Source organism: Alexandromys fortis, unplaced genomic scaffold (genome assembly GCF_014885135.2).
Source record: "Alexandromys fortis isolate MF-2015 unplaced genomic scaffold, M_Fortis_MF-2015_v1.1 scaffold_11, whole genome shotgun sequence".
Classification (NCBI taxonomy): Eukaryota; Metazoa; Chordata; class Mammalia; order Rodentia; family Cricetidae; genus Alexandromys; species Alexandromys fortis.
The window spans coordinates 16,953,479-16,970,994 of record NW_026067912.1 but is presented as its reverse complement, the minus strand read 5'-3'; the positions used below and the strand labels follow the sequence as shown (position 1 = coordinate 16,970,994).

General features: G+C 41.7%; 2 protein-coding genes across 13 annotated transcripts in view; one reads left to right on the top strand and one right to left on the bottom strand.

Annotated features, from left to right (window-relative positions):
• Positions 1-5,360: 5,360 nt before the first annotated feature.
• Cct8 (chaperonin containing TCP1 subunit 8) lies at positions 5,361-15,889 on the top strand. Its single transcript, XM_050138530.1, is given in 14 exon segments — positions 5,361-5,504; positions 7,233-7,323; positions 7,873-7,952; positions 9,272-9,421; positions 10,337-10,517; positions 10,619-10,680; positions 11,863-12,000; positions 12,702-12,880; positions 13,827-13,893; positions 13,981-14,068; positions 14,151-14,266; positions 14,588-14,659; positions 14,867-15,151; positions 15,675-15,889. Coding segments are annotated over 14 exon segments (1,647 nt in total). The 5' UTR covers positions 5,361-5,444; the 3' UTR covers positions 15,753-15,889.
• A 558-nt stretch (positions 15,890-16,447) lies between these two features.
• Positions 16,448-17,516, bottom strand: part of Usp16 (ubiquitin specific peptidase 16) — a 28,443-nt gene continuing 27,374 nt past the window's right edge. For all 12 annotated transcript variants that reach the window (XM_050138529.1, XM_050138528.1, XM_050138527.1 and 9 more), the window contains 2 exons: positions 16,878-17,034; positions 16,448-16,780 (listed from right to left, as the gene is read on the bottom strand). In XM_050138529.1, the coding sequence (XP_049994486.1) occupies positions 16,656-16,780; positions 16,878-17,034 (282 nt within the window). In that variant the 3' untranslated portion in view covers positions 16,448-16,655. The remainder of the gene's footprint in view (positions 16,781-16,877; positions 17,035-17,516) is intronic.

Genomic DNA, 17,516 nt, shown 5'->3' with positions numbered 1-17,516 from the left:
CAGCCCACCAACAGTGACTGCACTGGGCTAGAAAGATGCAAGCCCAGCACCAAGCATCAAGCTGGATCCACATCTGTAACACTTCCCTGAGAGGGATAGACACAAGAGGGTTCCTGATGGCCAGGTCAGTTTACAGAATGCAAGTCCAGGTCCAGGGAGAACTCTGCCTCAGAGGAGTGAGAGAGAGCATGGGTACCAGGCACAGGTACCCACCTATACATACGCCTGATAACACACATGTACAGTCCTGTAAAAAGTGCTATACTAGGGCCTGGAGAGATGGCTCAGGGTTGAGAACCCTTGTGGAAGCTCACAGCCATCTGCAACTCCAGTTACAGGAGTCTGATGCCCTCTTCTGGCGTCTGTGGACACTGCATGCACAAGCTACACAGAGACGCAGGGAAACATTCATACACACAAAACAATACAATAATTTTTAAAATTCCTTTTTTAAAAAAACAGTGACCATTTTCAATTTTGGGGGATATTTTTTCAATATAGTCATCGCCCACTATAACTGGAAAAAAAAAGTTTAGTAAAACACCAAAAGAACACGTTTATTTGCTGATTTATAGAAAATACTGCAAGGTCAAATGACTTACAGTGTTTCCTGTGATGGCTTGCTGAATGGAATTATTAAAGACAAAGTAAAAAAAAATGCTTGAAGTTTCTTAGCTGATTGGATTCTGCAGCTGTGGTAACTGACGGCATTACTGTCCTCAGTATTCCTATTTCCGTCCGTCTATACTCTTTGATTCTCCCACCTTCCAGGAACTCAGGGGCTGGTCAGGTGACCCTACTTTGATCAAGGAGATAGCAGCAAATCTGACAAGGTAGGTCTGCATGTGTCCCCTTTCTCTAGGAACCTTCGATCTCCTTGAGAACAAGTCCCGGAAGCCTGCTCGGGAATAAGCCACTGCGAGGCAGAGCTGAGCCATCCCAGCAGAGACCCCCTTGCTTGTCATCTCCAGCCAGACCGTAAGCCAGCTGACTGCAGATCCCTTTCCTACCCAGCAGAGCCCTGCTTTATCAACAAAACTGCCCGACCGTGATGTCCTCAGACCCACCCCAAGACAATGGAACCAGCTAACCATGGGCTGAAAATTCTTGAAACCGGGAGCCAAAATAAGCATTTCTTCTGTTTAACCTGATGATCTCATGTATTTTATCAAGAAATGGAAAGCTAACCAGAACATCTATGATGATAGATTCTCAATGGCTGCAGTAAAAACAAACTCAGCTTTGTCTTATCTAACACATTATCCTTGTTTTTCGATCATCTTAGCAGCCAGCATTTCTTAGGAGTTGGGAAACAAGGCCAGGTGGTGGTGCATGCCTTGGATTCCAGCACTCGGGAGGCAGAGGCAGGCGGATCTCTGTGAGTTTGAGGCCAGCCTGGTCTACAAGAGCTAGTTCCAGGACAGGCACCAAAACAAGCTACAGAGAAAACCTGTCTCAAATATATACATAAAACAACAGCCAAGTGTTTTATCTTTCACCCCAGCATAACCCTTTGAGACTTGACTTTGAAGTGGCCTTATAACCTGTGTGCTTGACAGAAACTAAGGGAATCTATGAGATGGTGTGCCCTTGCTCTATTCTTTCCTTGCCTCATCCAGGCCATGTGCATTGCCGGGTGGTAGGGAGCAGTTGGAGACACAGAGTCTCATGCTATCTCCAGGTCTTTACTCTTGGGTGTGTAAAGGGTCAGACCATCCCTGCCTGGGACACAACTGATAGCAGTTGCTTGGCCCAGAAGACAGTCACACACGAAGCATAGACATGTTAGTCTGTAGCCCGCTGTCCTCCCAACCTCATTCCCAAGCCACAGAGACTGGGCAAAGATAGGGAGGAATGCAGGTATATTAAGAAATAAAAGTAAGCCGGGCACGGTGGTGCACTCCTTCAATCCCAGCACTTGGGAGCAGAGGTAGGCAGATCTCTATGAGTTCAGGGCCAGCAGAGTGAGTTGCAGAACAGCCAGGGCTGTTACACAGAGAAACCCTGTCTTGAAAAACCAAATAAATTAATTGATAATATTAATAAATAAATAAAGTAGTTACATTTTGAGGGGAGCTCTTAGTCCTATGCCTCCCTGTAAGCCTCGTAGAGGGAGCTATTCAGCTGGGGTGATTGACATGTGACCCCCTCGCCTGTCTGTTCTGCTCCTCCACTCTAATGAGTTGTCAAGTAACAATTAGTCACAAACACATCTGTATTCTCCAGTGATTCTGGCTGCTTGACACAATCACTGGTTTGGCTTTTTGAAGATTTTGCGTGTGTGTGTGTGTGTGTGTGTGTGTGGTGTGTGTGTGTTTATGAGAGTGTAGAGACCACAGAGGTGTGTGTGTATGTGTTTATGCGAGTGTAGAGACCACAGAGGTCAGAAGAGGACACCAGATTCCCCTGGAGCTGGAGTTACAGGTGACTGTGAGGCTCCCTTGGGCATTGGGAGCTGAATTCAGGTCCTCAGCAAGAGTCACTCTTAACCACTGAGCCATCTCTCCAGCCCCAGACCCTGTCTCTTACAGAAATAAAAATAATAATCAAAGCAAACAAGGAAAAAGAAAGCAATGAAAAAGTAAACAGTGAGCTCAGTCTTACTGATCTTGAGTTGGCTTATGCTTCCCCAAGTCCATAGTTGTATTCTTCCTGAATGGGGAGCAGAAGGAGCCAGCAGCTCTGATTTCCAAGATCTTTAGTTGGTTCCTGAAGGCTGGAGGCTATTATTTCCCGTTGTTAATACAGTGGTTCGCAATCTCCCTAATGCTGCGACCCTTTAATGGAGTTCCTCATGTTGTGGTGATCCCCAACCACCAAACTATTTTCGCTGCTACTTCATAACTGTAACTTTGCTACTGTCATGAATCGTACTGTAAAAATCTAATGAGACCTCCAAGGGGTGGCGGCCCACAGGTTGAGAACCACTGTGCTAACAGCATGCACTCTTGAATTTAAATCTCAGATATTTTGAATCCTTGATCTTTTATAAATGGGGCACGTTTTCTGCTGTGTTCTGTTGTCTGTCTGACTGTATGATAAGTGGATGGGAAGACAGAGACCACACCTTCCCTGTACTAGACTGCTAACAAAACACCACCCTGGGTGGCTCACAAATAACAGAATTTCATCCCTCAGTCTTGGGGGCTGAGAAATTCAAGATCAAGGTGTGAATAGGTACAGTGAAAGCCTACCTTCTGGTTCTTAGGTGCCATCACACGGTGAAAGAGCAAGAAGTTCCCTTAAATATGTTTTATAAAGCTGCTATCTTCTCCAAACTGTTTTCTCTTATGAACCAATTACCTACCCAAATGTGTCACCCTGTTGATGGGGAGGACTTCAGCCTGTGAATTTTAGGATACCAACATTTCGATTCTCATTTGTTGGGCAGCAGTCCACCTGGGGATTAGATACGGAGCTCTTAATCCACTCAATATCCAAATGGAAGTTCAGTTCATGCAGCGCTTATCCTCTGTTGAGAAAGACTTTTGTCATGGCAACCGAGTGACGTGTGACGGAGAAGGGCAGAAGCCATCAGAATGATGACCAGGCTTGTCCAGGAAAACGCTAGGCTTACTTATGTGGATGGAGCTGACTGAGCCGCAGGAGATGGAAAGGTTTGCTAGGCACAGCGGGCGTCAGGGACAACCGGCCTCTCAGGCTGCACATTAAAGCCACTGTCATGTCACAGACCCTGGGGGCCTCCAGGGAGCCCTGCTGAGAGAATGAAACAAGGAGGGAACAAACCAGGGTGAGCTGTTTGGCTACCGAGGCGAGAAGACCCAGAGTAGAACCAAGCAGGCAGAGACACTAGCGTGACCGCCCGGGCTAGACCTGACTGGAGTCACACTAAGGGTTTGTGTTTGCTTTCTTTTCTGGGTGACACGTATTCTGCTTAAGCCCAGCAGAAATTTCCCCCTTGCTATCACGACTCTACAATTATAAATACAATTTAACCCAAATTACACGGAATTAACAAACCTTCATTTAAAAGGAATTATTGGCAATTAAAATCTTAGATACTAGATTTAAAGTGATTTTTAATTCTTCCCGTTTACTGTTTATTACAACTAAGGCAAAGTCCAATTTTATTGTAAACTTTTAATGAAAATTCATCAGTTCTCTTGAAGTTTGATTTTCATGATCTAATCATTAAATTTTCCCAAGATTTCATTCCTCGTAGTCACTTTTAACGAATCAGGTTATCATTTTAAATCCCCTTTCGCTTTGGTGACAGCCTATGCTCATAAATGATGTTCTTCTGAGGCAGGAGCTTTAATTTTCTTAGCTAATCCTTGAGAAAGTCTTGGACTGTCCTCCTTAACCAGGACTCATCTACTCTACAGTTACAGAATGCCTATATGTGCTTTAAAATATAGAGCCCGTCAATAAGCTTTTGTTCATGTGTATTTTAGTTATCAATAGTTGTTAATATTATAAATCAGACAAACGACTAAACATTAAAAATGTAACAGTGACCACCGCAGGCTGACATAAGACTATTGAAAATAACTTTTTTTTAGAGAGTGGCACTCACAGTTCTTTCCAAACTTTTTGTTCGTTTGGTCTTTGGTTTTTTTGAGACAGGGTTTCTCTGTGTAACAACCCTAGCTATCCTGGAACTTACTCTGTAGGCCAGGCTGGCTTGAACTCAGAGATCCGCCTGCCTTTGCCTCCCTAGTGCTGGGATTAAAGGCCTGAACCACCACCGCCTGGGGGAAGAAAGTAAAGTGCTTAACTGAGCACACTTTGCAATCAGCCAGCCTGGGGTAGGAATCCCGCCTTAATATTTACTGGCTTGGTAACCTCTGGCTTATTACTAACATAGTGAACGTCAATTTCCCTCCTATAAAATGGAGATAATATTCATGTGTAAGTTTGACCAATAACAAAGATAACTACACTTAGGCAAACCACACAGAAATGCCCACACGTGGGCACTCCACAGGTTGCAATCCCTAACACCATTTTAATCATCACCTTCCAGCCTACGGTGCTTCCTACAGAGGCCAGCACACAGAGGACGACCTATGGGAGTTTGCAGGGACGAAGGACAGAGAGGAAAAGGCAAACTGGATCTGCAGGGTTAAGGAGTGCAATGTCCGCCTCTGAAACCCTCACAAGCCAAACATCCAGACCAGAGTTTACTTAGAACAAGCGCGAGCGAGGGACCGCAGTCTGCGGCGGTGGCGCAGGCGCCGAGAGCGCGCGCTCGGTGCTCGGCCTAATCGTTCGCCCTGATTGGGGATCGGCAGATTGGGTCTGGCTGCAGGAGCCGCTCTAGCGCTCCGCCACGCTCGTTCTCGCGATCCTTCCGGGGAACGGGAGGGGGAAGGGGCGGGGCGGCGTAGCGTGGGGGGGGGGGACGCAAAGCGGCGTTCCCAGCAGGCTGTGCGCGCACCTCGCTTCCTCCGAGCGCGTGAGCGGTTGATTGCGGGATAACCATGGCGCTCCACGTCCCCAAGGCCCCGGGCTTTGCCCAGATGCTCAAGGATGGAGCAAAAGTAGGTGACGTCGAGAGTGAAGGCGGTGGAAGAGCGGGCCCGCGCTTCCGGCGCCCGCGAAAGGACTGCGGGAGTGAGACTAGGAGAGGGAAGGTTCCAGAAAGGGAGGCGTGCTCTTCATGCCGGGCCGCTGACGCCCAGCACGCCTCCCTTTCTAGCGGGCAAGCCTCTCACTCCACGATCAGGGTTGGCCCGAGCGGACGGGTCAAGGCGGCGGGTTCGCACCCCAGCTCTGCATTCCTCTCTGGGATGGCGCTCAGGGCCCCGCCCTTAACGGGAGCTGGCGGTGCAGTTGATGGACTTGGGCGGGACTGATGAGCCGGTTGGTGCACGGCTCGGGGGTTGTAAGATGGAAGGGACAGAGCCCGGCATGGTATAGCAACCATTGGACCTGCTCGTGGTGGTGGCTTCCTTCCATATGATCCTCCGTAGATACCTGGTCCCCAACTTAATTTTACTGAAAACCTACCTGATCATGTTTTCTTTATTTTCTCTAAATTGAGAAGACTGGGCCAAAAGATAGTAGTAATACCTTTGAATTCTGACTATCCCACGTTGTAGCCCACAGGACAAGTGAAGCCCTGACCCAGATAAAATAGTGTTCTCTCTTGGATATAATTTCAGAAAAGTGATTTTTTTTTCTAAAGTATCACACTGTATATGAAGCCAGATAATTTTTTTTTGTTTCCCATAGTACTAAGACTTGTAGAAATAGACAGATGAATTGAATTTAAGGTTTTAGGGGAAATAGAGGAGCCTTAACAGTTTAAGAGCATTTTGCTGATAGCTTGTGCATACTAAGTGGTTGTCAGTATTTAATGTAATGATATTGGCAATTTCCTTTGTGTTGATGTGGAATGGGTGTCATGGCCTCCAGCTTAGGTTTACACCTCCCTCACTTAGATTGAGAAAATCATACATTTAAAAGCATTTGTCTCACTCAGAAACTAGTACTTTAACGGAGATGTGTGTAAATCGGTGCTGAAGACTGAAGTGAAGACAACCCAAGTCCCCAAAAGAATTTCAAATAAAAAGCTAGTATTAATTGACTGGGATTGTAGCTTAATGATAGATTGAGTTCCTGGATTCGGTCCCTGGGTAGAGGTGAGAGGGAAGGATAGTTCTTCAGTAGGTATGTGTAGGATGATTAGTAAAAACCCAGAAACAGATAACTGCAGTTAAATCTGAAGCAAAACAGCCAGTCACTGGCTCTTAACTTCTACCTCAGTCTGAAATGGTGATTCTAACCTCCAGGAATTTCAGAATGAGACTGTGAGAGCTGTTTCCTCCTGTTTTATAATCCTCTCTAGGGCGGGGATTAAAGGTGTGCACCAGTACTGCCCAGTTTCTGTGGCAAGCTAGTGTTGCTACTGGGATTAAAGGTGTGTGTCACCACTGCCTGGTCTTAATAATGCTGACCAGTGGGGCTGTTTTACTCTCTGATCTTCAGGCAAGCTTTATTTATTAAATACAGATGAAATAATCACTACAGGTAGGTGTTTCTGAACAATTTGTCAAGTAGGGAATGTTAGTTATTTCATTGATTTACATACAGAAAAAAATTGCCTGGGCCCTGTACTAAGTTAGTGGGGGGGAATCAAAGACTGACTCCAGACTCTGTGTTAAGTGCTTATGTGATCCTAGAGCTTTGTTAGAAACATGATGAGCGGATCCTCTGTGTTTGGGAGTTCTTCATGACCCTATTTAAGCAGATGTTTTCTTTCTCAGCATTTTTCAGGATTAGAAGAGGCTGTGTATAGAAATATACAAGCCTGCAAGGAGCTTGCTCAGACCACCCGTACAGCATATGGACCAAATGGTAATGGCCAAATTCAGGCTGTAAAAGACTTGGTGTGATTGTGTGTTAGCTTCTGTCTCATGTTTGTCCTCATGGTGGTAAATTATAGGGCAGTTCTTGCCAGTTGTTTTGATGGCACTGGTGTGCTTCTAACTTTCCATCTGAAATTTAGCTTTCTAGAAAAATTTTTAAAAATGGTACTGTTAGGTTATAGGAAAATACACACTTTCGCTGTTGACATAGCTCTTTATAATGGAAAAGGCTGAGCAGTTTCAAGATTTGACATAGTTTAAGCAAACTCTTAGTTGAACTAAAGCTAGACCAGAGAATTAAGCATAAGGCAAGTGTGTTTCTAAGTATGTTAATTTCTATGTGTTGAGTGCTTTCTACATGCTAACTGTGGATGTTCAGTCAGCGAAAGCCCATGGGCTCTTGATAGATCTGAAAATGCAGAGCATGTGTGCGCATGGAGGGTGAAAATCAGTACAGCTTCTGGAGCATGTTTTTTCTGGGTTATGGAGGAGAATGTTTGAATAATAATGGATTATTTCTCTTTGCAACTCTTTTGAGGAATGAATAAAATGGTCATCAATCGCCTGGAGAAGTTGTTCGTGACAAATGACGCAGCGACTATTTTAAGAGAGCTAGAAGTAAGTTTTTCCAAAGCCATCCAAAAAGAAGCCCAATTCTGACACCGGTGTAGCCTTATTTCAGTTAGATGGTAAAGGGCTGCTTCTTCCTCAAGCTGGTCTGAAGATTTGAAAGTGACCAATAGTTGACTGTCGGCTGTTCACATACAGTCTTGGGTTACTTGTTTATGGAGGGTCATGGAGTGCTGCTGTGACTAGCAAACTTGTTACTCTGTAGATTGATACTAATACTAATTTCCTCATGATATAAAACTAGATGGTAAATATTGATGCTTTTTTAAAGAACCAGTTGGAACTTTGTTTTGCTGCCATTTTGATGTCAAAGAGTCTGCAGAACAGATACTTACAGCAGGGATAAGAGGAATGTTTGACACCTATTTCTCATTCTATTAAACTGTAGTTTTATGTGTACTTGCTTAGCTTTGGAGAATTTTCCAAAGCATTGCCTTAAAAGTACTAGACGAAAACTTAAGTCTGCTTTAAAGAAAATGGGAAAAAAAAAAGTAACATTCCTTTAACATCTTAAAAAATGATATGCTAAGGACAAATTAGCTTCAGAATATTTGTGGAGAAATTTTTGTGGTAAATGTGTATCTTACACCATGTTAACATTCTCAGGAATTAAAAAAGTACTGAGTAGGACTGGAGAGATGACCTGATGATCAAGAGCACTTACTGCTCGGTTGCCAGCACCCACATCAGGCAGCTCACAGCCACATGTAACCCCAGCTCTGAGAGCTCTAACATGCTCTTGTGGTCTCCAGGCACTTTTGAAAATGGGGGTACTGTCCAAGTGTAGAACTGCAGTGTTGGCTTAGAATTTATCTTCCTCCTTGGTTTGGAAGAATCTAAAGGTGGTCTAGGGATATAGTTCAGTGACAACAATACTTGCCTAGCAAACACAAAACCTGGCTTCAGTCCCCATTAAATTGAAGAGTATCTAAAATTAACTCCTAAGAACTCAGGAATTTTCATTTTTTAAAATTTACTTTCAGAGTTGGGTGCATTTTAGTTTGTAGGGTGTCTGCCTAGGGTTTAATTTCCTACACTGTATAAATTGAGCGTGGTGGCACACACTTTTAATTTTAGCACTCAGGATGCGGAGGCAAAGGGATCAAAAGTTCAAAGTCTGCCTTTAATACCAGCATTCAGAAGAGGCAGGTGGATCTCAGTGAATTTGAGGCCAGTCTGGTCTACAAAGCAAGTTCCAGGACAGCCAGAGCTGTAACAGAGAAACCCTGTCTTGAACTGCTCCCCGGCCGCCCCCCCCCCAAAAAAAAACCAAAAAAAGTTTTTACTTGATAATCTCTTTATATCAGGTACAACATCCTGCTGCAAAAATGATCGTGATGGCCTCTCATATGCAAGAACAAGAGGTCGGGGATGGCACAAACTTTGTTCTGGTATTTGCTGGAGCTCTGTTGGAACTAGCTGAAGAACTTCTGAGGATTGGTCTTTCAGTGTCAGAGGCAAGTATTCTGTACTTTAGTTGATTGCTTGTTGCTTAAAGTTGAAGGTGCAGGACTAGGGAGATAACTCAAGGACAAGCACAAGGACCTGAGTTCAGATCCCTAGAACCCATGTATTGCTCAGGTATGCCTGTAATTACGGCACTGTGGGAGGCACTGGAACTTGCTGGTCAGCCATTTAGCTTCAGATTGAGAGTGTGTGTAAAGGGAATATGTCAGAGATAGAGCAGGACACCTGAAATCTTCCAGCCATCATGCTACACCTGGATATTCATAGAGGCGTACACTGTACACATACTTCACATTTCTCCCATATTTACCATATACAAATGAATAAGTTTAAAATAAACTTCAAGTCCACTAGTAATAGCTAACATTGAGTAGCTTACACTGCTAGGCAATGACCATATGCTTCACATGTGGTACAGATTTTTGTCCTCAGAAGAATCCTATTGCTAAACCTTCTTAAACTCAATCTATTTCATATGAAGAGAGATTTGAGATAAAAAAAAATCTTGCTCAGGACCCTATAACACATAAGTGATAGAATCAGAATTGAACTTTGTGTTGTTGTCAAAGCTATTATAGTCCATACTATTGGCTCTACCATGTGTCCTCTACAAACACTTTTGTTATAATACATTTATTGGGGCTAGAGAGATGGCTCAGTGGTCAAGAGCATTGCTTGCTCTTCCAAAGGTCCTGAGTTCAATTCCCAGCAACCACATGGTGGCTCACAACCATCTATAATGAGATCTGGTGCCCTCTTCTGGCCTGCAGGCATACACGCAGACAGAATATTGTATACATAATAAATAAATATTAAAAAAAAAAGAAAATACCTTTATTGGGTTATCAGAGTATGTCATGTCAAAATTATGTCTATTAAAGTAAGTATTTTTCTTCATGGTTTAGGTAATATCAGGCTATGAAATAGCTTGTAAAAAAGCTCATGAGATTCTTCCTGATTTGGTATGTTGTTCTGCAAAAAACCTTCGAGATGTTGATGAAGTGTCATCTCTGCTTCGAACCTCTGTAATGAGTAAGCAGTACGGGAATGAAGCATTTCTGGCCAAGCTTATTGCTCAGGCATGTGGTAAGTTATACCAGTAAAAGAAAAAAATCCAAAATACATTCTCTTTAATTATGACTGAGATATCTTTGTGGTCTAAAAAATATGTTTCATCTTCTTGACAGTATCTATTTTTCCTGATTCTGGCAATTTCAATGTTGATAACATCAGAGTATGTAAGATTCTGGTAAGTTTCAAAAACACATTGCCATTATCCAAATAGGTTTTGGAAGGGGGGGTTGTTTTTTCAGTACTGGGACTTGAACCCAGAGCTTTGGGTGTGTTAGGGAAGAACTCTACCATGGAGCTACATTCTCAGTACAAGATGGATTATTTTGCCTATTTCCTTGCTCCAAAATTGTTTTGCTCCTTTTTTTTTTTTAAGACTTGTTTATGTGAGTTTTGCCAGATGTTTATGTCTGTATACTTTGCAGTTTCCGTGGATGCCAGAAGAAGGCATCATCTCTTGGGACTAGAGTTACAGATGGTTTTGAGCTACCCTTTGGGGGTCAGTAATCAAATCTGGGTCCTTTGGAAGAACAGCCAGTGTTCTTAACCACTGAGCCATTTCTCTGCCCCTAAGTTTCACCCTGTTTTAGACTTAGTATTTAATGGTCTTTTGGTTTTAGTTCAAGACAGGGTTTCTCTGTGTATAGCTCTAACTGTCCTGGAACTAGCTCTTGTAGATCAGGCTGGCCTTGAACTCACCTCTACCTGCCTAGTGCTGGGATTTAAGGTGTGTGCCCCCACCTCCCGACACTTAACTATCTTTGTAAGGCAGTGGTTCACAACCTTCCTAATGCCACAACCATTTAATACAGTTCCTCATGTTGTGGGGACCCCCAGCCGTAGCATTATTTTCTTTGGTACTTCATAGGTTTAATTTTGCTACTGTTATGAATTGTAAATATCTGATATGTAGAATATGCAACTCTCAAAGGGGTTCTGACCCACTGTTTTATGGCATCATTTTATAACATTTGGTGTTAATAAATTATGATGTTGCTAGCTATTAGAGTGCATTTTCTTGTGAAGTCGTCATTTCCCCCTGATATTTAGGGATTAGAACACTGTAATAGAACGGGACTGCAGAGATGGTTGCCTTTGGTTTTCTATTCTGTCTGTAATAACAGTCCTACCTGGTGCATTAGTGCAAAGTGCTTGGTGATTAGGCAAATACATAGCTTGATTGCTGTCAAACTTAGTTTTCCCAGCACGCTGAAGTGCCTTCCCTCCATAGTAGTGGCTTATTGTATAACCTTGAGAAGAATGGTTTGTTTATGCCCACTGTCTGATCCTGTTAGCCTTAGCATACTTCTTTAGTTTAAAACTTAACTTCAGTGACAGTTTTGGTGTTTTGACTCCTTAGGGCTCTGGTATCTATTCATCTTCAGTATTGCATGGCATGGTTTTTAAGAAGGAAACCGAAGGTGATGTAACATCTGTCAAAGATGCAAAAATAGCGGTGTACTCTTGTCCCTTTGATGGCATGATTACAGAGACTAAGGTATGAGATTGAAAAGTAAGTTTGGGTTGAAGTGGGATTAGCTCTTCAGCCAGTATGTACTTCATAATAAATTGGAAATTGTTTTTTTTTTTTAAAGTATGAATATTTGCTTCAGCTACCAAATACTAAAGACATTGTGTGCTAGGAGTATTTGTATTCTTATGTACAGCTCTTCATATTCAAGCAGCTCATACTATGAGCATCTTGTAAACCCTTGGTGAAATCACTTTTTATGATTATGAATGTTGACATTCATAAATGTCTTGTTTAAAATATTAATTTGAAAATGAACTACATGTTTTGGATTCCTAAGTAGTTGGATTTTTGCCAAACATTCTTAGCAGATTGAAGTTGTTGATTTTATAGGATTGAGGGATAATGGTTGTATAGTCCTGTGTTTCAAGGAAAATTTGAGGACTGATTGTTTCGGGGATACTAATTAGTATTTGAAAAAAGATCTGGCTGACATTTCTAAAGAGAATTGTTTCTTTAACTGCATCAGTGTGCATATCACAGTGCACATGCATTGACTTTAGCATAAGGAAGTATAGGAACAAGCTCCAAGGATCTAAAATTATACGTTATGTTTTGTTTCATAATAAAGCATTTATTTTCTCCAAGTCTTTAAGTTATTAAGTAAACCATCTTAGAATTTTGAACACTAAAATCAAATGGTTTTAGAGAGCTTGATTGTTTTCCAGGGAACAGTGCTGATAAAGACTGCTGAAGAACTGATGAACTTTAGCAAGGGAGAAGAAAATCTTATGGATGCACAGGTGAAAGCTATTGCCAGCACTGGTGCAAATGTCATAGTAACAGGTGGCAAAGTGGCAGACATGGCTCTTCATTATGCTAACAAGTACAATATCATGTTGGTGAGGTAAGAGTCTGATACTAAAAATTCTTGGGGAAATGCTAAGCAAATTCTATAAATTGAATTGATAGACAGTTGATAAATGGAAAATGAAGGTCTTAGATCAAGCAGAAAGGATTTATCAAGGAGCGGCAGGTAGAGCATACAATTAAGCTGTGGGAGTCCAAGAACCAGAGGGGGAAAAAAAGCACTTCGGGCAAAAGGAACAGCTTAAGGGTTAAGGTGCCATCTTACTGAATTGTTTATCAGCGAGGGTGAGAGTCAGGAAAAATGCCTTTTCATTGAGCACATGCAAAAACTTTTTACTATCTAGCTCCAAACCACAGTAAAATCTGTGCTCTTTGTACAGATTGTACAATTGCACATATTAAAGGGGATTTTTATTTATACATACACACATACACACACGGACCCTGGTTAGAAGTCTATGAGACTACAGTACCCTACTAATTCCTAAGAAAATGCTGTGAATGTTTAGGTACTTACCTGAAACAGGTTCTTACTATGTAGCCCTGGTTACTCTATGTAGACTGTTGCACATGTCTCTCCTTCCAAGTGCTGAGATCAAAGGTGTGCACTGTTAAACTGGCTCAGATGTGGCATTGCTGGCTAGTTTGTTAACATTCTGCGTCTTGGCTTCCTAACTCAGTCCAGTGTGGATGTGTTTAGTTAGAGTAAAGCGATGGTTTGATACAGCTCTAGCTGATTTTCAAAGTCAAAGAGAGCTTGCTGGGTGGTGGGGGCACATGCCTTTAATCCTAACATTCAGGAAGCAGAGGCAGGTGAATCTCGAGTTCCAGGACAGCCAATGCTATTAGAAAAAACAAAAACAAAAAAATCTGCCTGTCTCCTATCTTATGAGATTAAAGGCATGTACCACCTTGTCCAGTTATTTTCTGCATTTTATGTTAATGTGATTGAATTAAAGTTTCTACTAACTTTCCTTTTGAAGGCTGAACTCAAAGTGGGATCTCAGAAGACTCTGTAAAACAGTTGGTGCTACAGCTCTTCCTAGATTGGTATGTATTTTAAAAAACAATACATGAATACATTTGAATTTTTACTAACACATTTGAAGTTTTACTGCAAGGATCATTTTCTTATAGACTCCTCCAGTCCTTGAGGAAATGGGACATTGTGACAGTGTTTACCTCTCAGAAGTTGGAGACACACAGGTGGTTGTTTTTAAGCATGGTATGTCATAATGGTAAGGTGTGTTTTGTACAATTATGAGGTATGCTTTCTTTCATTTAATCTAAAAATTATTTATTGGCAGAAAAAGAAGATGGTGCCATTTCTACTATAGTTCTTCGAGGTTCTACAGATAATCTGATGGATGATATAGAAAGGGCAGTAGATGATGGAGTTAATACTTTCAAAGTTCTCACAAGGGTCAGTATTCGCAATTTCAGAAATTTTTGATTTCTTGAAAACACAGTTGGCAGACTCAGACGTATGTGGTTTAACACATAAGTTGCTAATGAATATATTACCTTCAAAAACTAATTGTACAAACTAGAAAGTAGCAGGCCAAGCTATTCCTGAGTGTGGGCTGCCTCCCACTGCTGAAGCACTATCAGTGCTGTATTTATGGATTACTAGCCTTCAGAGTTTGACAGAGTCACTAAATGTATACTCAAGTTTTGAGCAACGGTGCTCTAAAGACTATGGTCTGAAGAAATAATTCATGTTAGTGTTTTACATTTTTTATAGGATAAGCGTCTTGTACCTGGAGGTGGAGCAACAGAAATTTAATTGGCCAAACAAATTACATCATATGGAGAGGTATCGCTTTAATAAATTCACTTTCTGTCTATTTCTGTTTTTCAAGACAGGGTTTCTCTGTAGCTCAGGAGCCTGTCCTGGAACTAGCTCTTGTAGACCAGGCTGGCCTTGAACTCAGAGATCCGCCTGCCTCTGACTCCCGCGTGTGAGCCACTACTGCCCAACCCTTTTCTAATGCGATGCATTGATACACACATTTTGTTTCAGACATGTCCCGGACTTGAACAGTATGCTATTAAGAAGTTTGCTGAAGCATTCGAAGCTATTCCACATGCATTGGCAGAAAATTCTGGTGTGAAGGCCAATGAAGTTATCTCTAAACTTTATGCAGTGCACAAAAAAGGAAACAAAAATGTGGGATTGGATATTGAGGCTGAAATTCCGGCTGTAAAGGATATGCTAGAAGCCAGTATTTTAGATACTTACTTGGGAAAATACTGGGCTATTAAATTGGCCACTAATGCTGCTGTCACTGTACTTCGAGTGGATCAGGTGAGTGAGAAATGAAAATTGAATCTTTCAAAAGTGGTGTAACACTCCTTTAATTCCAGCACTCGGGAGAAAGGCAGGCAGATCTTTGAGTGCCAAGCCAGCCGGTTCTACAAAGCAAAACCTTGTCTTAAACTTAATAGGTTTTCAGGTTAGGGGAAATGGCTCAGATGGAAAGCTTGCCCTGCAAGCATGAAGACCTAAGTAAAAAAGTTAAAGTTGAGCACAGTTGTACGTCTATAACCTCACTACTTGGCCTGGAAGGGTCAGAAACAGGCACATCCCAGGGAGACTCGGCACTGACGAGACAGGAAACTTTGAGGTTCAACAAAAGTTGGATGGAGAGTGACAGGCAGCCGGGTATAGGAGAAATTTTCGTGAAACTAACTAGATACAGCACTTCTGATTGTGGTTATAGTGATGAAGAGTGTTGATACCGAATGGTAATCCTAACATTGCTGACAGAAAGTTGTCTTCACTGCAAAGCTTGAGTTTATTGGACTTAACTTGGCTTTTTGTTTTTCAGATCATCATGGCAAAACCGGCTGGTGGGCCCAAACCTCCAAGTGGGAAGAAAGACTGGGATGATGACCAAAATGACTGAGGGACTTTTTGTTGTAGGTGAAGCAGTTTATTTGTGGAGCAGAAACTTCCCTAATCTTTTCTTAGTCTCCCTAAATTAAGAAGTATGTGTTTGTATTCTTCCTGGATGGTAAAATAAATGTATTACTGTTATACCTATCTGATCAATTACTACTTATGTCAAGCTTTTTAAACACATAAGCTATGAACAGGGCAGACTGTTCGCTTTGTTTTCCTGGTCTGCTTCTGAAAATAAGTTGCTATAACCATACCATGTATGGCAGTTGCTTTCTACAAAGGGATGGCAGATTAAATAGTTGTTACCAGACACCAAAACAGACTGGAAAATATTTTTTTAAAAATGTGTTAACCTCTAGACTATAGACTAAATTTCCAAAGTTATTCCCTCAAACCCACAGCTTTGAAAGCTTTCCCACCACATACTTAACAAGATTTTGCTGGCATGTGGAGGCATAGCTGTGAGATAACGGCATGTCTGCCCAGGTCATCTGAACCATGCTACAGTTAGTGCACAGCTGAGGACAGGATTTCACATTGTTTCCAGTCACTACTGCAAACAATGTAGATGATCTATAACCAACACTAGAAAAATGAAACATTTTGTTGCAAGTAGGGGTACAGTAATATATAACTTAAAAATTAAGTTATTTATAACTTAAAAATCATTTTATTGATATGTCGAGAATTACCACCCAATCAGATTAAAAACGATTTTAGTATTTCAAATTTCCTTTGATAAGGCAATAAAAACCAGTATGACAATACAAAAACTTATGAATAGGTATTTAAATAAACTGTCGTTTACTTATGTGAACATAATTTATAGTTTAACTTTTTATTGTTCTCTTTGTTATGGAGCCAATATAAAAGCCATAGATGTATTTCAGAGAAAGCACTTTTGTTACTACAGTATTCTCTCATAAAATAGGAGATACGCTTGTGAGTTTAGTACTTTGGCTACAGGCACAGGTTGCACAAATGTGTCGCTGATGTGAAACCACTGCCCTTTAGTGGATTCCATTTCACAGTCTGTTAGGAAACACAAAAGGAAAGGTTGAGGCTAGTCATTTTGGCATAATCTACAGAACGTCTCTGCTATCCAAGATAACGTGTGGAATTATCTTACCTTGTGGAATGTCACCATGAAGAACAAGATTAGAAAGACGACTACTTGCAGTTCTTGCCTTGGTGTAGGCAGTGTAATGCCCTGACCTCATAGTACCACTGTGTTCAACAACTCCATATAAGGAATACAGTACTCTTGTACTTTCTTCAGCAACATTCTTTAAAAAATAATAACCCAGTGTTATTCTTACCCCATTTATACAGATGCTTTGGCAAGACACATTCACAGTGTCTTACACAACACCTTTCTGTTCTCAGCCCACAGAGATGCTTCCACCTTTGTCAGACGTTGCAGTTGTTGGTCCCATAGTACAAAAACTAGTATACTGAGCTCAACTTACCAGTTAAAGAATTGCTTAATGCCTTAGAATCCCTTAATACCCCTGGCCATAATCCTGGTTCTCCATCAATATAAACCTTGTAGAAGGCTAACATTTAGATTATGTGAAAAGAAAATTATTTGGACTTTACTTTCCCACCCAGAGTGGAGGCTGCTTATTAAGGCCCTAGGTACCACAGGCCTTGACAAAAGCAAATTCCCTCAGGCAGGGGCTGTTTTCCTTTGTGCCCTTGTTGAAAGTCACTTCTTTAACAGTCCTACTCTGCATTCTGTACCTCCTGCATCTCCCCAGAGGTACAT